The 26,829-nt window shown below is 38.0% G+C and overlaps 1 protein-coding gene across 1 annotated transcript in view; it reads right to left on the bottom strand.

Annotated features, from left to right (window-relative positions):
- si:dkey-106n21.1 (solute carrier family 23 member 1) overlaps positions 1–26,829 on the bottom strand; it is a 52,719-nt gene that overhangs the window by 12,471 nt on the left and 13,419 nt on the right. Inside the window, exons 7-10 of the mRNA XM_041255216.1 lie at positions 23,538–23,694; positions 22,301–22,554; positions 7,623–7,787; positions 2,870–2,978 (exon numbers count right to left, since the gene is read on the bottom strand). Coding sequence (XP_041111150.1) covers positions 2,870–2,978; positions 7,623–7,787; positions 22,301–22,554; positions 23,538–23,694 — 685 coding nt within the window. The remainder of the gene's footprint in view (positions 1–2,869; positions 2,979–7,622; positions 7,788–22,300; positions 22,555–23,537; positions 23,695–26,829) is intronic.

Genomic DNA, 26,829 nt, shown 5'->3' with positions numbered 1-26,829 from the left:
ATCCTTAGCTACACTTGGTATGTGAGGCTGTTAGGATACATACAAATAAATAATCTTAACAGTGTTGACACAAATTAATGCACAAACATTGTTTTATATCAAGTTTATATGCATATAAAACGTTCGAAATAAAAAAAAATAAAACGATATGGGTCACTGTATCGATAATCGCATCGTCAAGAAAAGTATTGTGATGTATCATGTGTATCGATGTATCGGCACACCCCTATTTTACACATATATGGTCTTGTGAAGCATGACACTGTAGGGCTCAACAGAATTAAATATATTTAACTTTTACTGACAGTTGTACACTGGATTTAACAGTCTGTGAATTCCAATAGGAAAGGTCAAACTCCAAGAAAGCTCATCACCAGTGTCATTGAACATGTTTTCAAATGGTATTATTCACATCACCCTTAATAACCTCACACATAAATGTTTTTGTCAGCAAACACCTCTTTGCGAATGTCTTTGCACTTCTACTATAACTGATTCTGAAGTAGGCAGAAGCACTTAAAATGGAAATCCAGAAAATCCAAGCCATAAACTTAAATCTCTTCAAAGTCAGTGCAAAAGGAGACTGTGTATTTCTTTTAGTTTCCTTAAATACACTGGTAGAATAACGTAAATTTGTCAGATTTAATCGACCATCTATTTTCTCATGACCTCAAAAACTGTTCTAGCCATACCTTGTGTGTTTACACAGTAAGATGACAGATGTAACAGATGTTTGATCTATTTAGAGAATATTACAGTACCTGACCAAACTCCCTTTAATAACTGTTAAGTGTGTACTTTTAGATTATGGGAAAGATTTTACTGAAAAAAGTCTTATTTACAGTAGCATTTAGTTAATGAAAGATCAAACAACAAATAGCTTTGATTTACATTATACAGCCTGAAACTGTTTGTCAGAAATCAACCAGAGAACGATCAGGTCATTACAACTGTGCTACTGTAGCTGAGTTGAGATTAAGCTTTTTTATCATAATTGTGAAAATAAGTCTGATTTTGTTATGTTTATATAACATTTTAAAATCATTGTAGTTATTTTGATATGAAAATCAACTCTGCTAGCCCATGCATGCTGTGTTTTTGATGATTTTTGATGACTATTTCCCCTAAAAGCATCAATAGTCTTGTTTATCTCCAAAACTGAAATTGTTTGAGTCTTTTTCAGTCATTGTGTAATAGCAGTAATTGGCTTCATTTATTTCAAAGTACAATTGCTTGATCTGCGATTACAGCTCCCTCCCCCCTTTTAACTTAATGTTTATTTTTTGGGGGTTTTGTTAAGTTGTTTTTCCTAGCCTTGCAATCAGAGTCCTATAAATAAGTCATCCTGTTAAATCCAGGATACTACAGCATGACATCATACATGGCTTAGTTTAAACATCTCCTTTAATCCTAAATTCAAATGACAGGTAGGTGGCGAAGTTCTAAAAGCCTGACTGACAGTTATGGAAATTTATATTAAAATATACTAGATTGCTACTGTGTTCTTACTGTGAGAATGTTGGAATTATGTGTTCATTAAAAATTTGAACCAAAAGCTTAATTTATATTCAAAATAAAGGGCACAAGTAAAGCTGGAAGATAGGGGTGTGTCGATGCCTGTATTTTCTGAGTAATTGCCTTGAAATTGAAAGTTGTTATTAATTAAATGGGATTTAAAAAATTAAAAAAATCTCTGATTAAACTAGATAAATAATTATATATCCCAGTTTCCACATTGGTAGCTTGTGTTAGGGTTAAGGAAAGGTTACATTTTCATGACAAGTCCGTTGCATTTGCTAGTTTTGCAATATATTTTCAAGGTCAGATTACGGCCCTGGCATGGCAGGACGGCATTAAAATTGGCAGTGCCAAATGAGTGGAAAAACACTCAATGTGGAATTCAATTGCCATTGATTGGTACTCCTTTGTAAAGGTGAGGGAAGGGCGGGTTTTCTTGTTTTGAAATCTACACATTAATAAATAGGTGTGTTTTGATTAATTTAATATAACATTATGACAAACTATTTAAGGAGTGATGTGTGCAAATGAGCTCCCACCACCACCTGCTGCATCTAGGGGCATCTGGGATACTTCATCAAAATTCAAGAAAAACAACAGAACACAGATATTTTTTAAAGGCTTGGTGCAAATTAAATCAAAAGTCTAAGTGTTAGTTGCCAGGCTGTAAATAATTACAGAAACGCAACTTAAAGATGCTGAATATTTTGAGAGTAAATATGACACTGTATATTTGTACCAAAACCAATAACCTTCTTTAAGGTGTAGCAGAAAAAAGTAATATGGGGCAAGAAATACTTCTGCTGCCTTTAGGCGTCTACTTTGTGGCCCTGTGTAATGGGCCTAGTTATTAAACTCACACAATAGGCGATGTTTTAGATTCCAAATTGGTCTTTTATCAGACTAGAAGCATGAAACATTTCTCGATTTACCACATTTAATGCCAAGTCAATGAAACACTGTATTAACTTCGCTGCCAATTTAAACATAAATCATTACAGTTTAACAGTGGAATTTAACAAACAGAAGCTACACATTACACAATTTTGATAGTTTATGTAAATGCGGGCAGCAAAACTGGAAAAAGCTGTTTTGTCATGCAGTGTATACTTCACCAATTTTATTAACATGTGCTTGGGAGGTTTTTTTAACTAATAGTTTTAAAAGCAAGGAGAAGTATCAGAGTCTATCATTCTACCAAGTAATAAAGTGGAATAGTTGTATGCCTTTGTCTTGTGTAGGTATTGACTTCAATTCAGGCCACTAAGAGTTCAGTTTACAAGAGATCCCTTACTTTCAAAACTCAGTGCTGACAGGTATGTATATATTGTACATGCAGTATGTACTGTACCTGTGTTGATCATCTCTGGGTTGGAATGGAACCAAGTTGGTAAAACTAAGCCACTAAAAGTTGAAAATCCCAGGATCAGCAAATTTCTTGACGAGTTCAAATCCACATACTAAAAAGAAATAAAAAAAATACAGTATAAAATGTATAGTACGTACAATTTCTGATATAGCGTTCTTATTGATTAGGTTTTTTTCTTTTTATTATTCGAGAATGGCTTGTTACATGCATCTTTCCCTCACCTACCTCACTAAAATCTCTTTTATAAATGTTTTTAAAAATAAGATGGCTTGCATTTTTTATTATTTAGAAAATAAAAATGCTTTATTATAGGATGATTGAGGATTTTTCAGTCTTGCAATTTATGTTGTCTCAGAAATAGCTTGCCTTTTTTTACCCCACATATTAAGAGTATGCTAATGTTTCTGATGATTCCCCCAAAAAACATGAAAATGATTAATCCATGCAATGCAGTAAACGTCTCAAAAGTAAGTAGTCTCAGGTGTAATTGTATCTATACCTTTTCTACAACAACTAGCTTTCCTTATTGCATCAGTTAATTAATGTCCCTCCATTGGAGTTTCTGTAAGCCAGGGTGTAAACTGCAGCTTTGTTCCCATTGCATTATTAATGCAATCGACTCACGTTTCAAGAAATGATTCAAGTTATGGCAGATGTGTGGGGAAGAGAAATATGTGTGTGTGTGTGTGTCTATATATATATATATATATATATATATATATATATATATATATACACACTAAGTGTGCAAAACATTAGGAACACCTGCTATTTCCATGAATCCAGGTGAAAGCTATGATCCCTGTAGCAGGGGGAGATCTATGCTGACTCTGCTGGCGTGTTCACAGTGCTGCAGGAAGAGGGCAGCAGTCGTCCAATAACCGCCTGTCGGTCATGGCAGTGACACAGGGAGGTGGGAAAGGGTGTGTGTGTACTTTCCCTCTCTCTGAATGGCTGGGAGGCGGGTCTTGGGGAGATTGTTAGCCCAATAAGGTAATGCTCTACTGTTTCCTCAGGTCTGCCCTTTTAGACGCGCTGAATGTGTGAAAGCGCTGGTCGGGATTGAGAACCAGCGGGGAGGAAGAAACAACTGAACAGCGAGACAGTGACAGCGGGGAACCCTTGGGCAGACCCTGGAATATTGTGTAGAGCAGGCTAGTGAGCCGGAAGCGTAGGTCGGTGATCCGGGTCGTGCGGGTAGCGACGACCGGGATAACGCTGCCGAGTGCAGCACCTTTTCTTTGTAGTTTTATTACTGTTTTATTTTCCCTTTTCCTTTTGCCTTCTATTTTTGAATCATTATTTGGAGCACCTGCGAGTGCGCCTGCACCCTGAACTGTTTACCGTTTGCTTGGTATTCCCGTGGTTCTGTTTACCATAGTTGGTTAGCAGACCATGGATAAACAGTGCCCTCTGCGGGCTAAAGAAAGAAAACACTCTTGAAAATAAAACTGGGCACCTGTGTGATGTTTTCAAGTACACCCGTCTGTCTCCTGTGTCAGTGAATTACCCACCACCCAGTGGTCGAAAAATGGCTCATTGATGAAAGAGGCCAAAGGAGGATGACACGAATTGTGCAGAGCAACAGACGAGCTACAGTTAGTCAACTGACAGTCCAGTACAACACTGGTGCAGAAAGACCCATAAAAGAATGCATAACTCGTCGTACCTTGACACGAATGGGGTATGGCAGCCGACGACCTAACAGAGTTCCACTTCTTTCAGCAAAACACAAGAAACTGCGGTTGCAGTGGGCTAAGGAACGAAAACACTGGACACTGGAAGATTGGAAAAACATTGCCTGGTCTGATGAATCCCGGTTCCTACTGTTTCAAGCTGATAGGAGGATAGGGTATGGAGAAAACCACATGAGTACATGCATCCATCATGCCGCATGTCAACATTGCAGGCTGGTGGTGGTGGTGTGATGGTGTGGGGTGTGTTTTCATGGCACACATTGGGCCCCTTGATAAAAGTGGAGCAAAGTTTGAATGCCACAGGATATCTGAACATCATTGCCAATCAGGTGCATCCCCTCATGGCAGCAGTGTATCCATCTGCTAATGGATTTTTTCAGCAGGATAATGCCCCATGTCACAAGGCTAGGATTGTCCAGGAATGGTTCCACGAACATAACAGTGAATTCACCTTACTGCAGTAGCCTGCCCAGTCACCACATCTCAATCCAATTGAGCATCTGTTGGATGAGATGGAACAAGCTATTCGGAGTTGAGATCCATTACCAGCCAACTGACAAAACTGTGGGTAGCATTGGAGTCAACATGGGCCAGCATCCCTGTGGAACGCTTTAGACACCTTGTAGAGTCCATGCCCTGATGAATTGAGGCTGTTCTGAGGGCAAAAGGGGTGCAACTCAATATTAGGAAGGTGTTCCTAATGTTTTGTACACTCAGTGTGTGTGTATATATATATATATATATATATATATATATATATGTATGCAATATATATGATATATATCTATAATATATATGATATTATATATATAATATATATATATAATATATATATATATATATATATAATATATATATATATATATATAGTATATGTATATGTAATTCATCTTGTAGAAATTAACCGGAAATCCTATGAGACTTTAAAGGAGTGTCTTCTGGAGTTGATAGATTTCTTGAATGATAGCCACCATGTTACTGCATTGTTACAAAATGTAATCTGGTTTAAAATACTGTCAGTGTAACATGTTAATGTCTTTCTCAAAGGTAGGATATTAACTCATTTATTTACATATGTTGGTTAATATTCAAATTAGAAGGAGGCACCCTGCGATCTCCATTACAGTCACCTTTTCAATTGATCTAAGAGAGATAGCTCTATTTCATGTTCTGATACAAACATATAGTTTCACCAAAGCTGAGAAAAAAAATCACAAACTCCTCCACATAAGCAAAGCTCACCCTCAAGCACAAACCAATTGTAATTATTTTTTTCTTTGGCTATCACAGGTGATTTGTGAAGCATAACAACACCTTCAACTGTGAGCTGTGGAGTGTATAAAATGTATTAAAGGTGAAGCAGATATTTATTCTATTCAGTCAGCACAGATGTGTTTCAGTCAGTTAAACTGTCTGCAAAATTTAACTTTACATTTTGTCATATATAACATAAAAACTTAAAATGACAAAGTTGGTGGACTATTGTGAGGATGACTTCTGAATCATGGAAGCTCAAAGATCTCTGTACAAAGGTCAATGACTAGAGTTAGAGAAAAGTAGAGTAATTGAGGGTGTAACAGGGGAGATCTGTGCTGGCTATTGGGCGTATTTGTGATCTTGGGGGGGGGGGGGATGCAGTGGCCTGTTGGAGGTGTGGTGGCTGGCATTCTGAGTGGCTGGGAAGTGGTGGGGTGTGGGACTGAGAGTGAATAAGAGTCACTGTTCTGTATCCTTCTCTCTCGCGTAGGAAGTGTGACAGGAATGTGCCCAGAGGACTGCTGACTTCTGACAGCATGCAGCGAAGCTTTGTACACTGGGGCAGAGCAAGGCGAGAGGACACAAGAGGTCTGTGATACCCTGAAGGGAAGGGTCTTGGAGGGAGAAGGAATACAAAAAGCGAGTTGACCTGGAGTCTGTCTGGTACTGCCCAAACAAACAACAGGTGCACAATTAAAACTAAAAGGTAGAAAGGGAATTAAAACAGTGACTCATTTTTGGGGCTTCTACAGCATTAGGGGAAGCACCGATCCTAGGTTTATTTCTGCACATTTATTTTGCCTTTCGCCTTCATTATTTTCAGCACCTGCGTGTGCTACATGAACTGCATTTGAAACCTACCATTGTTGGTAACCACCCTGGGATTGGCTATAATTAAAGGGTGCCCTCTTGTGCATTCAAATAAAACTGTATGCCAAAGTGGTATTTAAAATAAACACTTCTGACTCCTGTGCTTTAGTGAATCACCCACACCCTCCCACAGAGGGTTATACATTATTTAATATTTTGGTTGATGTGCTGCAGAACCCTAGCCCATTAACATGGAGATGAAGACATGCATGCCTCATGGCCTTACTTTAATAATTGCAGACTACCAGCAAATGTTGGGAATTAAAATATCATGGCAAGGTGTGAACGGGAGAGAATGAATCTGAGCTGCAAATCCACCTCCCAACCTGGAAGGGCGCAAGTAAGGTTGGTGGTATGCCTTCACAGGGATCGGCTGACTCGATGGTAGGACAGAACCGCAAGTCGACCATCTTGGGGAAAGAATGTAGCTGTAAGACTGCTGATTGGCTCTATTGTGCACAGCCAGGTTGCATGCTGCGATTGGATACAGTGTGGTGCCGTACTGATCACGGGGAGGAGTTTAGCCGTACAAAGGGGATGCAGCTACATGAGTACGGCCTCTTACGCTGACATGACGGAGTGCTGCTTGTTGTTTTTGCTTTGGTATTTTTGCAGACGACTACCACGGGACCTGAAGCTACGGTGCCAGCATAACCACCCGGATCATCTGCACTACAACTGGATACAGTATCACAGAGCACGGGCAATTGCACCCTGGACTTGTGTTTATTGTTTTGAGACATCAAGCCCACTGTTTAAAATCCCTGATACCACTGATGACAGACGGGATCATTTATTTTTGATTAACCGGGCATCTTGTAAATACACCCTCTGTTGTGAACAGTGATTCATTCCTGCACCACTCATATCCTGACACAAGGTGATAATGCATTCTTTCTTCTATTCCATACCTGTAAGTTAGAGATGCCCACAGCTGCGATCATTCCAAACATAACCATGAACATTCCTCCAATGACCGGAATAGGAATGGTTATGAATATAGCACCAAATTTTCCAAACAGTCCCAAGAAAATCATTAAAAGACCAGCATATTGAAGTACCACCCTGCTGCCAACCTAGAAAAAAAAATGTATGTATATAACTTGTTGAATAATTTAAGTGTTTATGAAGCGGGACATTTGATAACTTTGTGTACTAGATAAACTATATGTACTGTGAAAGGCACAACATAGTTGATTTGACATAACTGTTATGGCTCACTTGAAAGACATTTAGTACCATTCATGTCTTTCAACATGACTCATTAATTAATGCAGCAGCTGGTTATGTATCAATTCCCTTTCTCTTAGGGTACTGGTCCTAGGGGAAAAGATTTTGAAACAAATACAATAAAACAACAAATAGCCAGAATACTTAAATCAGGATTGTTTTTTTCAAAATAAATGATTGACAGATACCTGCTTTCTGTATGTTTGTAGTCTATGTGCAGATGTGTTTAACAAACAGCATGTCTGAGGTTTAAGAATTAGTACCATTAAGTGTGTTAAAAAAAAAAGAATAATAAGGGGATAAACAACATACAGTAATCCGTTGTGTATCCGCTCATTATAAATCCGCCCTAATCGTTTCTCCACCATGATCAAGCTCTTCAGCAACATCACCCACGTGTACAGCGCTAATGCAAAATGGTTACAGGAAAGCAAAAACGAGTTGTGCTTACAATTGAATTTTTATTTATTTTTGTAAGCCTATGCTTTTTGCTACTGTGTAAATTAACCGGCACTAATTTAGGTGTATACAGCACTGTGGCTGTAGGAGCCCCGCGCATAAAGAGGGTTTTTTGTGTTAACGTATATTATAAATAGTATGTACTTATTGTAATTAATTAATGAAGTACCTGGGAGAGCCTGCCTGTTGTGTGTGATTACCAGGTGTTGAATCTAAACCAGCAGGTGGGTGTGTTCCAGTGGGTAGTCAGGTATAAAAAGATTCTGTGTATTCACTTCAGTGCTGCTGCAAAACCAAAGCCAACTGGGCTAAAGAAGCTGAAATTCGCAGAAGTGTGTATAAGACGTGTTATTTAGTACACATATTGATTTGGACCAATCAGAATACATAAAAACTATGCGTTCTAAGTAAATGTAAATTAACTGTGCATTTTCTTCATAGGGGCGGGACATTTTTCAGTAGTACTTATGTAGTTGCTGGTCATTTTACAGTCATGCAGCGTAATTACAAGAGTAGCCAATCACTTTCAGGATAAAATTTTTTTAATTTGAAATTAAATACACTTTAAAACAATCAAGAACAAGGAAAATTGCAAATCGTTGCAGCTGAGAGATTTTCTTCCACGGTGCAAATATAGATTTGCTGAGTGCTGCTTACTTTTTCAGACAGACAATGTTGACCATGTCATGGTTCAGTTTCTATAACAATGTACTCATTTGTTTTGTTTTGTTTTTTTCTAATTATATTGATGTCAGTTTTGCACTAAATCATTGAATTAGCATAGCTAATATTAGATTCAATGTCAGATCTTTTAACACTTGTTTACAATGACATGTTAGTTACAGTAGGGTTACCACTGAATGAAAGCGATTTTTAAGGCTCTGAAACCGCAGGTTGATGCTCTTCCCGGGGGAATGGGTCCATTCATCTTTTACTAGACTTTACCCAATGCCAAGTCCATATACTGCCACGTATTGGGCATTGGTTCGCATTTAATTTTCAACAATCTGATTGGCCAAATTAGTATGTGCAAGAATTCAAATTACAACAGGTACTAAAGTCAAATTAGAACACGTACTAAATAATGTGTTTTTGACCGGGATGTCCTTCCATATGTGTGCGTGTGTGAGAGTGAGAGAGAGAGAACCAGGGTTGGATACCGAAAAGTGAGTAAGCAGGTCGAAACCGCTGACAGCCGAGTGAGCAGCAGCAGTTAGTTTATTATTGAACCAATACACTGTGTTGTATGTACTCCATGCGTAACCATTGCTTGTAGTGTCACATGAGCTGTTCAGTGTGATGCTATGTAAATAAATCCTGTTCGCTTGCGGGAGGTAGCAAATTCAACCTCCGTCTCAATCTCCTGCGAATGCACATATCTACACAGCAGACGGCTACCCTGACACAAGCATTAATAACCTGTATCTTTAGGGGAGCTCCCTCATTAAATCAGAATCTCAAAACAATACATGTGTGAATATAGTAATTGTTACAGCTGTGTAAAATGGTATTTAAAACAGGATTCATTTATCCGACTTTTTACAAAATGTAGGCCAGTAGCCCCAAGACAACCATTAAAAGACCAGCTGACTGAAGTAATAATCTGCTCCCAACCTACTATATTATTATTACAGCTAGGTTTATATTTACAAAGTGTGTACCATGGAGGAGAAGAAAAACTCGAGAGTCAAATAAAATAATGAAAATATACATTTCCTGCTATTCACAGAACATCAAGTTGCCCAAATTGGTTGATATGATTAAATCTAATATACTAACCTTACGATCCCTGTGACTGGGTACCCACCCCTTGTGTATATTTATTTATTTATGTATGACTATTATTTTCATTTGTTCATCATTGTTATATTGTGCTTATGTGCAGGCAGACGAAGACCGTCTGTCATTGTTATTTATTATTTGAGACCGGCGAAATGCTGTTGTTATAATGTGTAGCTGGCATGGATGGGGTTAAATCTCCATCATTAGAAATCTTGTGGGAATGTGGCTGGAGCCTTAATAAGGTAATTATTTGACGAATAGCCACAGAATATAAAAAAAGACCCACTCCGGGCTCATTAGAGAGAAAACTTAGCAGAGCTTGGGAGAAAGAACCAAATATAAAGAAAGAGAGGGTGAATGCTACCCGACTACAAAGTTAAAAGGTACTTGTTTTACCAACGGTTATTATTATTTATGTTTGTTTTGTTTTGGCCAGTGTGCCCATATCTTTTGTGTGTTTTGTAAAAGTGTTTTGTTTTATTATTTAATAAATATTCGACTGCGGCCGTTTCAGCCCCGTACCATCTGTCTGTGTACTGCTTCCTGAAAGCCATCCTGGTGGCAGTCCCGCACTTGTACATCAATGAGATAACACTTTTGTGAAACATGTAAATATATTCTTTAGCCTTTAAAAAGCAAACACAGGAAAAAAAAATGCCTGTATTTCATTCTATTCATTTTATGCAAATAAAAAAACATGTTTAGATTTGTTTGTACAACCTTTGTTGGTGATCTTAGTAAGGTAGGTCAAGCAAAGTGAAAGAACTGTTAGTACCTGTATTCAATTACAATGGTTTGTTTTTACGTATAGATAAGGAAGTGCAAGCATTGTTGTCAATGTAAAAAGAAGTTACGATAAACATAAGATAAGCCAATAAGTACATCTCAGAACTGTTTGTTTTTCTAATGTTCAGGCAAAGTGCCCTGCCCCTGTGTGTATTTTGTGTTGTATGTTGTGCGCTAATGTTGGTGTATAGTCATGGTTACACGGGATATAAATGGGTCTGTGTAGCACAAGTGTTTAAAATGTATATTTGTACTTAGGCATGAGGATTGCACAGCACTTCATGTGCAAGTAAAAAGTAATAATTTGTGAGCATGGGGAATTGCACTTTATTAATTCACGTGCAGTTGTACCGCGACTCCAATTGAATGATTGATTAGCAATCGAGTCTCGGTACAGCTGTATAAAAGCAGCATCTTTTCACCTACACGAGGTTGTGTGTTTGGTCAGTGGAGAATGGGATTGGATACGAAGGTAATTGTAATAGATATAATAATAAAAGCTCACCGTGTTTTGTCTGTATAGTCCGTTTTGTTTGTCTTTTTGTTTTGGCTATGAGTGCCGTATCCTGTGTTTTGTTTGTCTTGCAACCTTTTATTTCCTGCTTGTTTAATTATTAAATGATGAGCGGTACCAATCGTCTGCTTCACCAAACTCCACCTCTGTTGTTTATTTCCTGGTTCCTGGTTTCTGGTCTGACGTCACCCACTGCAGCCATCTTTGTGACAAGCCCTCTTACTGTGTGCAGCTTGTGAGTGCATACAGTCACAATACAGGGAGCTTGTCTCCATCACATGTGCCCACTTACTGTACAATCATATTAGTCCTTCTATCAATGAAGGAACACAAACAGAGAGGAACAAATATTGCTGTGGCAGCAATGGAATTCAAAACTTAAAGCAAGAAGCGCCAAGAAGTTTTTAACTTGCCTATCTGTATACAGTTTAAGTTCTTTTAGTTACCATTTCTCTGGATATTAAAAGAAGCATAATCAAAGGATGGTTTTGCTACTGTCTTGATACTTAGAAGATGTAGTTGTGTTACTGGCAATTATTGTACGCTTAGATAAACCAAGTCAAAGCCGACAGTAATTAGATCTCACTGGAGATAAAGAGAGAGGATGTGTATACACTCTCTAAACGTGTAACCTTGAGCAAGACACTACGGGCCGAATTAACATACAATTGGTAAAACTGGAGTTAAGGTTAGAGGTGTGCCATTATCACTCCTCCAAACTTAACTCCTTGCTTCTGCACAAACATCCAAATAGTGCTTAATCATCTGTTTACCACCCTTTTTACCTTGATAGCGGGGTTCTGTGGCAGAGTGGTTGCAGTGCATAGGTGCGGTGACGTCACGGACCAGGAAGAAGCAACACAAAACAAAGAAGGACGGGGCAAAACTGAAGCGTAATGGCGCTCAGCCCGTTTATTAAACAATAAATATTTAAACCAAACAAAAGTGCAGAAGGGCCAAACAAACAAACAGTAACAAGTAGTAACTTCTTTTCAAAAACTCACGTCTCTCCTTTGACACTCTCCGCCTTCTGAGCCGAGAGTGGGTCCTTTTAGTCGTGGCTGGAGCATTACTTACCTATTAATAAATTACCTTAAGTCTCCACATTCCCACGAGGGTACTACAGAAGGTCTTTAACTTCATCCCCACAACTACACATTATAAGACCGGCTTTTTTGCCGGTCTCAAACAGTAAATAATAAAAGACGGATGGTGCTCGACCGCCCCCACATAATAATAATAAAATATAATAATAATAATAATAATAATAATAATAATAATAATAATAATAACACATAAATAACACTGTGTAACATTTTTTTTTTTTGTTCCTGGGTAGTAAGTGTTATTTCCTAATTGCTTATGCCTCAAAAGTATAGAAAATGGCTATTATTCCCCACAAACTTTGCTTTTGTGACCAGGACAGTGATATTTTGAAATTTACCTATTTTCCAGAACATTCCAGATAAATTCAGTGCTGAGTAAACTGAGTAACTTCTAGAACTTTCTAGAACTTTCCATTTATATAAATAGTAGTATAAATACAGGGGCCTTAAGCCCACCAGTTCAGTTTAGTTCCAGCTGCCTAGCAGAGTACGGCTGGGAGGTCATAGGAGACTTCAAAATGGTGGCATTCCTGATGGGTCTCCAAGGCGGTTTTACCAAGTTTCCCTGCTATCTTTGCCTTTGGGACAGCAGGGACACCAAGGCGCACTACCACAGGCGGGACTGGCCACAGCGGACCGAGTTCTCTGTGGGGAGGAACAACGTCAAGTGGGAGCCACTGGTGGACCCCCGGAAGGTGCTGATGCCACCACTGCACATCAAATTGGGCCTTATGAAACAATTTGTCAGAGCTCTAGATAAGGAGTCGGCAGCCTTCAAGTACCCTCAAGACTTCTTCCCTAAGCTGTCTGAGGCAAAGGTCAAAGCCGGTGTCTTCGTCGGACCACAGATCAAGAAGATCCTGGAGTGCAATGAATTCCCCAAGAAGCTCACTAGTAAGGAGAAAGCGGCTTGGAACAGCTTTGTCGCAGTGGTTCGGGGCTTCCTGGGCAATCACAAGGCCGAAAACTATGTGGAGCTGGTTGAGACTCTGGTGAAGAACTACGGCACAATGGGCTGTAGGATGTCCCTCAAAGTCCATATCCTTGATGCTCATCTTGATAAATTCAAGGAGAACATGGGAGCGTACTCGGAGGAGCAAGGCGTGCGCTTCCACCAGGATATACTGGACTTTGAACGTCGCTACCAAGGACAATATAACGAGAACATGATGGGAGACTACATTTGGGGGTTGATTCGTGAAAGTGATTTACAGTATAATCGTAAATCTCAAAAAACTACTCACTTCTAAATCTTTTGTAGTCATTTTTATATTACTTTAGTATAAATACATGTTAATTTGGATTCATATGTTGTTTTTTTCTGACTTTGTGTGAACGAAAAGACACAAATTCGCCCATTTTCTCATTGGAAATAGGTAAATTTCAAAATATCACTGTCCTGGTTACAAAAGCAAAGTTTGTGAGGAATAACAGCCATTTTCTATACTTTTGAGGCATAAGCAATTAGGAAATAACACTTACTACCCAGGAACAAAAATTGTGTTACATAGTGTAATAAAATACATACAAGGGGTAGGCACCCGTCACAGGCTCTTATTATCTTCAAATAAATTGCCAAGCGTAGTAGCTCCAGTACAGCTAGCTGTAGGCACATTGGGATAATATAGCTTGTGTTTAAAGACTTTGCTTTTTCTAAAAATAGCTCAACAAGGGAGCACATTTTCCTAATATAGATTTGTTACATAAGTTACTTAGAACTGGGTTTTTTTTGCATTTCTGTAACTTTCAAGCAACAGTAATGTGAAATATACACCACCCACTCTTTTTATATTGCGGGTGTCAGGGTCCAATATAAATCTGCTATATATCGAGGGATACAATATAATGAAAGACCCATAGAAAAATAAATAGGCTAACAAATACTTTACAACCACTCCTTCGTTTTATCAGGGGCGTCAGGCTTCAATATAAATCCTCTGTGCAACCTGCTTTTTCTCATTTTTTGTAAATAAAAAGCAGCACACCATTTTAATTCATATTGCAAAGTGTAATTGCTTCTCATTGACTTAAATCTACGAGTAATTTCATGAATCTTCACAAATGCACAAACCTATGGAGAGCCATTTGTGCCAAACCTATCCAGCTGTTAGTTTGTCAATTTGTCCAGCAATTCGTGTAATTAAAATGTGTAAATGTAAATGTGTCAGTTCATACAGTTATTCATAAACGTATTTGTTAATTAATCTAATAATCCATTAATTAATTTGTCAATTAATTAATACAAAAGGCTGTACGGACCTGCAAATTTCCAATCAACCAGACAGACTTCTCAACAACCAGACAAACTTCAAACTATCAATCTCATACTAAAAAAATACTGCAACCTTTCTAGCCAATGGGAGCACACACTAATATTTTAATCAATGAAAATCCAGCCTCACTTAAAACTGCTTCAGCCAATAATATTGCAGTCTATTAGAAGGTTATTTCAAAAGATATTCTATTTAACAAGATACTCGACTCCTTTGTTTTCAATGGAGACTTCCGTCTCACTGGGCGCAAAGTATTGTGGTATATAGAGAGTTTGGAGTCTATGGAGTCAATGCAGGTGTACGAAGTGTTGTTGGTTTTCACCATAAAACTAGCAAACATTAGCAAATTATGACAATATATAGTTATTAGGAAAAATGCTATTTTCTGAGCACTGTCCTGTTCAGTGGCGCATGCGCAAAAACGTCGCTCTAAAGAAGCGTATTGATTAAATCATTTATCAGTCCGGTAACACCGGTTACTTTACTAATACATAACATTACAACATAAATATTATCAAGACACAGCAATATAGTACAGTAAACAAACTACCGGCATTTGTTTGGGGTTTTTTTTAACATGGCAAAAACAAACATTTCTTACGCCTGCATTAACTCTCCACAGAATTTTTTTTTGCCTCACTATATACCACAATGCTTTGCACGCAGTGAGACGGAAGTCTCCATTGAAAACAGCAGGGTTGAGTATCTTGTTAAGTAGAATATCTTTTGAAATGCCCTTCTAAATATTATTGGCGGAAGCAGATTTAAGTGAAGCTGGATTTTCATTGATTAAAATATTAGTTTGTGCTCCCATTGGCTAGAAAGTTTGCAGTATTTTCGGCACAGTGCGAGATTGACAGTTGAAAGTTTGTCTGGTTGTTGGGAAGTTTGTCTGGTTGATTTGAAATTTGCAGGTCCGTACAGCCTTTCGTATTAATGAATTGACAAATTAATAAATGAATTATTAGATGAATTAACAAATATGTTTAAGAATTACTGAATGAATTCACAAATTTATGGACGATTTGCTGGACAAATTGACAAACTAATTCACAAATTGACAAATTCACAAATGAACTGACAAAAATTGACAAACTAACGGCTGGATAATTGTGGCACAAATGACGCTCCATACAGATCCGCTGCATTGAAAGAATCCCATTACAAACATAGGAGGCTTGTTGCTACGGAGCTGACGACACTACAGTGTAACTTTTGCTAGTGCATTGTTGCCACAAGTGAACACCTCTTTGGCTAAAATAAAAATCGCTTCAGCAAGTATATATTTAACTTGCTTTGTGTTATTGTGCAATAAGTGTGTATATGATAACAGTACGAAATAAAACTAACAGTAATTCCAAGTGCAATTTCCTATGTATACAGTTAGACTGTAAAAATGGGGAGCTATCTCCAGGAGCGCAATATATCTAAATCTGCAGTATGCAAGGGGCAAAATAAGGAGGGGTGGGTGTATAATATTACATGGTGCATATGATTTTCTGTGACTAATAATTTTTTGTTGAAATTAAAAATGTGTATTATTATTTTTTTCCTTGTTTTCTACGGTATGTAAAAAAGTCCATGTTTCAGCTTTCATGTTTCATGATGAAAAGAACGATAGAGGGTTTAAGCTCAAAGGAAAGTGCGTTTGGGGTATGAAGTAACCCCAACTTTATATATTTTGTGATGATAGCATACTGTACATACAAACGTAAGCAACCTGTTAGTTATTTCAGTGTTATTCCCCCACCTGCCCTACATTTGCAGCTCACAGACAAGCTTCTGGCAGTGCCTTTCATTTTACCATTACAACAGTTTCATTTTAAACATGCCATGTAATACCTAATTTATTTTAAATGCATACAAGCTTGAAAGGATGTGAAAAGTTTTTTGGGGGGAAAATCTATTTAAATAATCAACTTATTTGAAGAGAGCAAGGAGCCTGTCACCTCTATTGTCTAGGGATCAGGTAGTTTTCCTGCAACTTAAGGTTAAGATTTACTAAAACGTTTTTCCTCCAGGTGCATCCTTATGCTAGGCATTCGTTTTAAAGGGACATGTTTATAAGAACATAAGAACATAAGAAAGTTTACAAACGAGAGGAGGCCATTCGGCCCATCTTGCTCGTTTGGTTGTTAGTAGCTTATTGATCCCAAAATCTCATCAAGCAGCTTCTTGAAGGATCCCAGGGTGTCAGCTTCAACAATATTACTGGGGAGTTGATTCCAGACCCTCACAATTCTCTGTGTAAAAAAGTGTCTCCTATTTTCTGTTCTGAATGCCCCTTTTTCTAAACTCCATTTGTGACCCCTGGTCCTTGTTTCTTTTTTCAGGCTGAAAAAGTCCCTTGGGTCGACACTGTCAATACCTTTTAGAATTTTGAATGCTTGAATTAGGTCGCCACGTAGTCTTCTTTGTTCAAGACTGAACAGATTCAGTTCTTTTAGCCTGTCTGCATATGACATGCCTTTTAAGCCTGGAATAATTCTGGTCGCTCTTCTTTGCACTTTTTCTAGAGCAGCAATATCTTTTTTATAGCGAGGTGACCAGAACTGAACACAATATTCAAGATGAGGTCTTACTAGTGCATTGTACAGTTTTAACATTACTTCCCTTGATTTAAATTCAACACTTTTCACAATGTATCCGAGCATCTTGTTAGCCTTTTTTATAGCTTCCCCACATTGTCTAGATGAAGACATTTCTGAGTCAACAAAAACTCCTAGGTCTTTTTCATAGATTCCTTCTCCAATTTCAGTATCTCCCATATGATATTTATAATGTACATTTTTATTTCCTGCGTGCAGTACCTTACACTTTTCTCTATTAAATGTCATTTGCCATGTGTCTGCCCAGTTCTGAATCTTGTCTAGATCATTTTGAATGACCTTTGCTGCTGCAACAGTGTTTGCCACTCCTCCTACTTTTGTGTCGTCTGCAAATTTAACAAGTTTGCTTACTATACCAGAATCTAAATCATTAATGTAGATTAGGAATAGCAGAGGACCTAATACTGATCCCTGTGGTACACCGCTGGTTACCACACTCCATTCTGAGGTTTTTCCTCTAATCAGTACTTTCTGTTTTCTACATGTTAACCACTCCCTAATCCATGTACATGTGTTTCCTTGAATCCCAACTGCGTTCAGTTTGAGAATTAATCTTTTGTGCGGGACTTTGTCAAAAGCTTTCTGGAAATCTAAATAAACCATGTCATATGCTTTGCAATTATCCATTATGGATGTTGCATCCTCAAAAAAATCAAGCAAGTTAGTTAGGCACGATCTCCCTTTCCTAAAACCATGTTGACTGTCTCCCAGTACCCTGTTACCATATAGGTAATTTTCCATTTTTGATCTTATTATAGTTTCCATAAGTTTGCATATAATAGAAGTCAGGCTTACTGGTCTGTAGTTACCTGGTTCAGTTTTGTTTCCCTTTTTGTGGATCGGTATTACGTTTGCAATTTTCCAGTCTGTCGGTACCACCCCTGTGTCAAGAGACTGCTGCATGATCTTGGTTAGCGGTTTGTAAATTACTTCTTTCATTTCTTTGAGTACTACTGGGAGGATCTCATCCGGCCCAGGGGATTTGTTTATTTTAAGAGCTCCTAGTCCCTTTAACACTTCTGCCTCAGTTATGCTAAAGTTATTTAAAACTGGATAGGAACTGGATGACATGTGGGGCATGTTGTCAGTATCTTCCTTTGTAAAAACTTGTGAAAAGTAATCATTTAACATATTTGCTATTTTTTTTTCTTCCTCTACGATTTTGCCATTTGTATCTCTTAAACATTTAATCTCCTCTTTGAATGTTCTCTTGCTGTTGTAATATTGGAAAAACATTGGTTTTAGCTCCCTTAGCAATGTTTATTTCTATTTCTCTCTTGGCCTTTCTAACTTCCTTTTTGACTTGCGTTTGCAGTTCTGTGTACTCTTTCTGCGTACTTTCTTTTTGGTCCTTTTTTAATGCTCTGTAAAGTGCCTTTTTTCGCTGAATATTTTTTTTTTTTAATTGAGCTATTAAACCATTTTGGCAATTTAGTTTTACATTTAGATTTGTCTACTTTAGGGATATAATTGTTTTGCGCCTCTAGTACTACATTTTTGAAGAACAACCATCCTTCTTCTGTGGGTGTTTTCTCTATTTTACTCCAATCTACTTCTGTTAGTCTCTGTTTCATACCTTCATAGTTTGCTTTTCTAAAATTGTAAACCTTAGCTTTAGTCTTTACTTTTGGGGATTTAAAAAACACTTCAAATGAGACCATGTTGTGGTCTGAGTTTGCCAGTGGTTCTCTGACCTCTGTTTTAGTTATTCTATCTTCGTTATTTGAAAAGACTAAATCAAGGCATGCCTCCCCTCTAGTGGGTGCCTTCACAAATTGTGTTAGGAAGCAGTCATTTGTCATTTCCACCATTTCTATTTCATCCTTCGCGCTACCCACTGGGTTTTCCCATTTTATTTGGGGGAAGTTGAAATCCCCCATTAGTATGGCTTCTCCTTTGCTACACACATTTCTAATGTCATTGTATAACAGATTATTGTGCTCACCGTCTGAATCTGGCGGTCTATAGCATGCTCCTATTATTATGCCCTTTGAATTTTTGTCTGTTATTCTGACCCATATTGATTCGGTTTTATTTTCTTTGTCCAGGTTTAACACCTGGGCTTCAAGACTGTTTCTTATGTATAGCGCTACCCCTCCTCCTCTTCTGTCCTGCCTGTCTTTCCTATACAGTGTATACCCACAAATATTATATTCGTCCCCATCACTCTCAGATAACCACGTTTCTGTAACACCTATCACATCATAGTTACTTGTTAGTGCAGTAGCTTCAAGTTCTAGAATTTTGTTTCTGATACTTCTAGCATTTAGATAAATACATTTAATGGTTGTCTTACCTGAGTTGTTGTTCTTGTTTTGATGTGGTCTCCCTTCTGTTTTTTTGTTGATTTCTCCCCCCTTCCTTTCTAGTTTAAATGCTTCCGAACCTGCTCGAGGATCTTTTCTCCGAGTAGACTAGTTCCCTTGTTATTTAAATGCAGTCCATCCCGTCTATACAGATAGTCCTCGTTGTAGAATGTGGTCCAATGATCAAGATAGGTGAAGCCTTCCCGTGTGCACCACGTCTTCAGCCATTCGTTTTGATTAATTATTTCCAGCTGTCCATATGGTCCTTTGCAAGGTGCGGGTAGTATACCAGAAAATACCACAGTTTTGGTTTTCTCTTTTAATTTCCTTCCTAGCTCTCTGAATTTGTTTTGCAGGGCTTTTGGTCTGTCTCTTCCAATGTTGTTTGTACCGATGTGGACGACTACTACCGGGTCGTCTCCTGTTCGTTCTAGGAGCCTGTCCACGTTTTCAGTGATGTGCTTGACCGAGGCTCCCGGAAGGCAGCACACTGTTGTAGTAAGGGGGTCCAAACTGCGAATTGAACTTGCTGTGTTTCTCAATATGGAGTCCCCAACAATCATGACCTCCCTTCTTTTTGCTGTCTGGTCACCACTGTCAATAGGGTCCTGGATGTTGTTCCTTTCATTCTCTTGTTGTTGGTTCTGCTCATCAAAATTCTGAAGTGACTCAAATCTGTTGGTTGTTTTGATTTCTGGTGGTTGTGTTTGACGAAGTTTCTTTTTTTCCCTGCTTCTGCCTACCTGAACCCAGCTGTTCTGACCTTCTATCTCCCTGGTGGCTTTCAGTCTGTTAGGGGTGATGCAGACTTCCATGAATTGTGGGTGTGCCAGTTCCTCAAGATCCTGTTGCTGTCTCACTTATGTTATACTACAATACATGACATACAGCACACTCTTTATACCAGAAGGAGGGTATAAAGAGGTCAATTTTTCTTGGCTTTCAAGCACTCCCATTAAAACATATGTGCTGCTACAGCTGAATTGTGTTTAGTTAAATAGATTATTAAAAACTAGAAAATTATATATTTAAATAACTATGTAATACAAACACACATATTTATACATTGGTTGTGTACTATGGGAATGTAATAGGATTATTATAAGCTGTGTGGTTCAGTGGTTAAAGAAAAGGTCTTTTAACGAGGCGGTCCCCGGTTCAAATTCTGGCTCACTCATTGTGTGACCATAAGCAAGTCAGTTAACCTCCTTGTGCTCCGTCTTTTGGGTGAGATGTTGTTGTAAGTGACTCTGCAGCTGATGCATAGTTCATACTCTAGTCTCTGTAAGTCACCTTGGATAAAGGCATCTGCTAAATAAACAAATAATAGTAATAACCCTGTGTTGCATGTCCTGAATCCAACTACACGCAACTCTTCCTGTTATACAGTTTACATTATTCTTATTGTGGTGCCTACAGAGTTAACCCACTAGTACATCTATGTGGATTGTAGTTAACATATAATAGTACATCTATGTGGATTATATATATATATATATATATATATATATATATATATATATATATATATATATATATATGTGTGTGTGTGTGTGTGTGTGGGTGTGTGTGTGTGTAACAAATGAATGCACCTACCTGTCACACTAAATTTCCTACTCTGTCACCAGTTTTCTGATACAAAGCCCATCTCTTCAATGTTACAATTTATTTGACTATTTGTGTTTTTTTTTTTTTTTTGTCCTCTCTAATGCCAAATCAGTCTGTCTTATATTGTGCACTTACACAACGTTTCCTCCAGTTTCACATGACAAAAGCGCAGCCAAAACAAGGCGAACGAGACAAGCTAGGGTAAGGTAACAGTTAATCATTAAACAGTTCTAGCTATTGTGATGTATTTTTTTTTTTTTTTTATCAGTGATCTTTTGTTGTTTTTGTGCATTTTCATTTGCAAAGTGAACTGTGACATTAGGGCCTTATCGAGCATATATTGTGCAATTTTGAATACTGACTTGGGATACTGTTTTAATTCTGTTAACTGTTGTGTTTTTTTTTTTTGTTCTTTTGGTTTTGCTAAATTGCATTGCCTTTTACATTTTACACAGCTGTGTAGATGGATAACATATAGATTGTATTTTGCTGTTAGGTCGTTAATGGAAAATTTTACATACCGCTAAAATACGTACCAGATTTAAAAGTATGTACTGTATTACAGTTAACGTTTTTGGCAAGTGATATTTTCAGAATCATATCATTCAGAATTAAAATACTTCTGTTGAAAATCTAGTACTGTACCAGCAAAACCAGTACATCTAAATGGAAGCCTACTTATTTTAAAACACAGTCCTTTCAGCTATGTATTTTTGATATTGTATCTTTTTTGTGTTCTCTGAAAAACAGATTCAAGGGTTGGAACGGCCCAAAATTAAATAATCAGATATGTGTCAGATATAGTGGGCCCTCCATGTGTTTCATTCACTTCCTGGTGTAGATTAAGGTACAAACAGGACTCGGGTAAAATATGCAGGTACATCTCAGCAAGTTATAATGAGTAGAATATAAATACCTTTGTGATTCCGAGTGCGGCAATATTTTGGCTGTAAGACGTTGTTCCATTCCCACTACCCCAGATGGCTGCCAAAATACAACCTATTGCTTCCATTGCAATGCCTCGGTTAACCGCATGCATAGGTGGTGGTGGGGCACCAGAAAGCCGTGCACAGGCATAATAATCACCAACAGATTCCATGGTTGACGCCAGAACTCCAACCATCATCCCAAGTACCGAAGCCAGGTTTACTGTTGGAAGGCCCCATTGACCTTTAAAGATAAACAGAGTTCTTGGAAACTTTTGTACATAACTTCCACAGGGTCACTCAAGCTTTGGTTTTCAGAAACCAGTTACAGGATTACCACTCAGTAAAGTGCAGCAGATTGAAGGACGTGGGTATAAGTTTCAGGCCTGGCAATCAAAACATAAATTCACAAATGTGTTATTTTTTATTAATTTATTTTACGAATTTCAGTTTATAAAAAAAATAAATCTAATTAGGTACCTATACCAGGGCTTCTCAAACTCAGTTGTGGGGACCCCCTGTGTCTGCTGGTTTTCATTCCAACCGAGCTCTCAATTACTTAACTAGATCCTTACTTGAACTGATAATTTGCTTAATTCAGCCTTTTTACTTGTTTTCAGCTTTTGAACAGTTACATATTTCAAGTCAGCTATAACATGTGATAAGTAACTTGAACTACAACTGTTTAAGAACTGAAAACAAGTAAAAATGTCTAATTAAGCACATTATGTGATTGATGCCTATGATTAATACGTTTTTGTGACTAATTTGAATCTATTAATATCTTTAACAATTAACAAAATCAAGTTATTTATTACATTGATTGATCTTGTTACATTGATTTAATTAATGTTTGGATATACTGTTACTTGATTTTAAGTCTTGTTCAGTTGTCTTAAAATAATATGTTTTGTTGAAAAAAAAAAAAAAAGTTTGACTATTCAAATTTTTTGGTTAAGCGCTGCAGTTGCTCTCAACCAGTAAATCCTAGCACCGGCAATGGATTGACCTTAGAACCAGCCACTTAAGTGGAATGTAACTTTTGTGCAAAGTCAGAATTAATATGTAAGATTTAAACGTCAAGTCAAGGGTGTTCTGCTTGCCACACCAAAACAAACATGAAGGCCTAACTTGTAACTGTTTAGACATGCTTTATTTTTATTTGTATTTTTTTAAAAATACTGGTTTGATCAGATCAAGTTGAGAGAACAACCTGATTCCCCTCACCTGGATATGGAACATGGAACCACGGAGCACTTTGAACAGCATTGAGATTGATATCTGTCCTTGCAGTGTGCCCGTAATCGTTTGGGTTCAGTGGTAGTACATCAAAGAATGTAAGAAGAAAGCAGATTAGCCAAGATCCACACATTCCCAGTAGCACCTATATGTGTCAGAAACAACATTGAGATGATTAAATACAGCAGTATATAGTACTGATATAAATAGAGTAATAAAAGCATTGCGAGTAGTAATACTGTCTGTAAACAAGACTTGTACCACAACAGTGATCTGGCCATCCAGTTACTGAGGGGCAACATGTGAGTTTATTATCCTCTGCTGGGGATGCAAATCTGGGTAACCGGGTCTCACATGTGTTGGCAGCATTGCGTTACACTATCAAACCCATAGAAATGAACATATAAGTTTTTGATCTACTCATGAGCTGTACTGCGGCTTGCATAGTCTGGGTTAGACCCCTGCTGATTTGAATATCAAATGTTTTTGGTTTGTTAAAAGGTTGCTTTGTATCAGTCATTAGCAAAGTACACATATGTTGGGTTGGTATTGAATGACAAGAGGTTGAATTTAGGGACTCTGTAATGAGCTGCTGTATCATGTGGTCCATGGGGAAAGTGTAGCGAACTAGGCTTAAATCTAGGGAAGATTACGTGATTTAAGTTACATCCGGAAAAAAGAAAAACACCTCTTACAATATATATATATATATATATATATATATATATAATATAGTATATAATATATATATATATATATGTGTGTGTGTGTGTTTTTTTTTTTTTTTAACACTTGGCACCCTATATTGCTGTGTTAATTCAATTAATATAAATATCATTGTTTTGCACTTTTCAGGGTTCGTACAGGTCATGGAATTTCTGGAAAGTCAGGAAAAATTAAAATCTGTTTTCCAGACTTGGAAAGTCACGGAAATTGTGTGAATTCTTGTTGTGGATATGGAATATGAGGGAAAATCATGTAAGAGTTTATTGCAGAAGTTGCGTAGCCCCATATGCAAATGCCTTTTTGTTGATATGTAAATTAGCTATGCATAAAGCACTCATGCTGTTTTTGTAGATTACTAGTGAACTTTTGTGAAAATGTGGTTTCCATGCGCAGAGAACTGGTACACGAGTAAATCTAAGCTGCTGTAATAAAGCAAAATACCTTGTGCCTGGCTGGTTAACAATGTGTTTTACTACTCTTTCCCAAATTGTTTTTAAAATGTCATTAGTAGTGAATACTGTTTCAACTAATGTATCTTACGACTCATTGATTAAAAATAAACTCAGAAGTATAAAATAAAACTGGCCAACACATTTTGCAGTTCCCCATGTCTGAAAACCAGCAGAGACTGTATAAAACCACTTAACATGAATGAACTGCATTATGCCCTTGTTGTAGTACTGAAGCAGCTGTTTGAGAATACCCTTGCTGCGTAAATGTCTAACTGAATTAATTCCCGTCCTTTTTTTGATCCCAACTACTAACTGACTAACTAAAACTGCAAACGAACGTATTGACTGTGTTTTATTTGTTTGCATCATTAATATTTGATGCAACAATAAATCCAACACAACTTAAAAGAAAGGAGAGAATCTCTGATAGCACAAGACTCCTCAAATCACTGCTGTCCAATGGAAACTGGCAGCTCAGGTAACCTTTACAGTTGCCAAGTTCGCTTACATAAGCAGAATTGGTCTTGTTTTTGAGAGTCGCTGGTTGGAACTTGCATAAACACCCATACTCTAACATGGGTTCACTTGTTTTGGGCTTGTTCTGAAAGGCAGTGTCGCTTTTTTGACTCATGAAATTTGGCAACACTGGTACCTTCCCCATCTGTCTCACAGGCATCAACTGATTCCACTTAATTTTGTTGTTGACAAGAGTTTGTGCAGGATACTAACTAATGCTGCACTTCAGTCCATTTCATCAGTATCTGCCACCTCCCTTTCAAGTGCCCACTACCCGTACTTGCCCAAACATGGCGTTGAATGCTTCCTCAGCAGCTGTCAGCCGTCTGGACAGGTAGGGTTTCTAAACCAGGGTAGTACAGTGGCTCTCAAAAGTATTCACCCCCCTTGGACTTTTTCACATTTTACTGTGTTACAACATGGAATGTCAAAGTGAAAAATAAAATCTACAAATTGTTCTAAATTAATTACAAATACAAAACAGAAAATAATTGATTGCATAAGTACTCACCCCCTTGAGTCAATATTTGGTAGAGGCACCTGAGTCTATTTGGATAAGTCTCTACCAGCTTTGCACATCTGGACACTGCAATTTTTGCCTAATCTTCTTTGCAGAATTGCTCAAGCTCCGTCAAGTTGGATGGAGACCTTTGGTGAACACCAATTTTCAACTCTTTCCATATATTCTCAATTGGATTGAGGTCCGGGCTTTGACTGGGCCACTCCAGGACATTGACATTTTTGTTTTTAAGCCACTCCAGTGTGGCTTTGGCTCTGTGTTTGGGGTCATTGTCCTGCTGGAAGATGAATCTTCTCCCAAGCCCAGGTCTCTTGCAGACTTCAGCAGGTTTTCCTCCAGGATTTCTCTGTAATTTGCTGTATCCATTTTGCCCTCTATCTTCACAAGCTTTCCAGGCCCTGATGCTTCCCCGTAGCATGATGCTGCCACCACCATGCTTCACGGTAGGGATGGTGTTCTCAGGATGATGTGCAGTGTTCGGCTTGCGCCAAACATAGCTCTTAACGTTGAGGCCAAAAAGCTCTATTTTGGTCTCATCAGACCATACAATCTTCTTCCACTTGGTCTCAGAGTCTCCCATATGCTTTCTGGCAAAGTCTAGCCGAGATTTGATGTGAGTTTTTTTCAACAATGGCTTTCTTTTTGCCACGCTGCCATAAAGGCCAGTTTTGTGAAGCACCCAGGATATTGTTGTCGTATGCACAGTGTCTCTCAGCTCAGCCGTGGAAGACTGTAACTCCTTTTAGAGTTGCCATAGGCCTCTTGGTGGCCTCCGTGACTAGTGCCCTACTTGCCTGGATACTTAGTTTTTGAGGACAGCCTGTTCTAGACAGATTCACAGTTGTGCCATATTCTCTCCATTTCTTAATAATGGATTTTACTGTGCTCCTGGGGATATTCAATGCCTTGGAAATGTTCTTATATCCAACCCGATTGGTGCTTTTGAAGAACTTTATTCCGGATTTGCTTTGAATGTTCCTTCGTCTTCATGATGTAGATTTTGTTAGGAAATGTACTAACCAACTGTGGGACCTCCCAGAGACAGGTGTATTTAACCTGAAATCAT

The sequence above is a fragment of the Polyodon spathula genome, chromosome 7 (assembly GCF_017654505.1).
Source record: "Polyodon spathula isolate WHYD16114869_AA chromosome 7, ASM1765450v1, whole genome shotgun sequence".
NCBI classification, from domain to species: domain Eukaryota; kingdom Metazoa; phylum Chordata; class Actinopteri; order Acipenseriformes; family Polyodontidae; genus Polyodon; species Polyodon spathula.
Note: the sequence above shows the minus strand (reverse complement) of the source record. Positions and strands in the feature narration are given on the sequence as shown.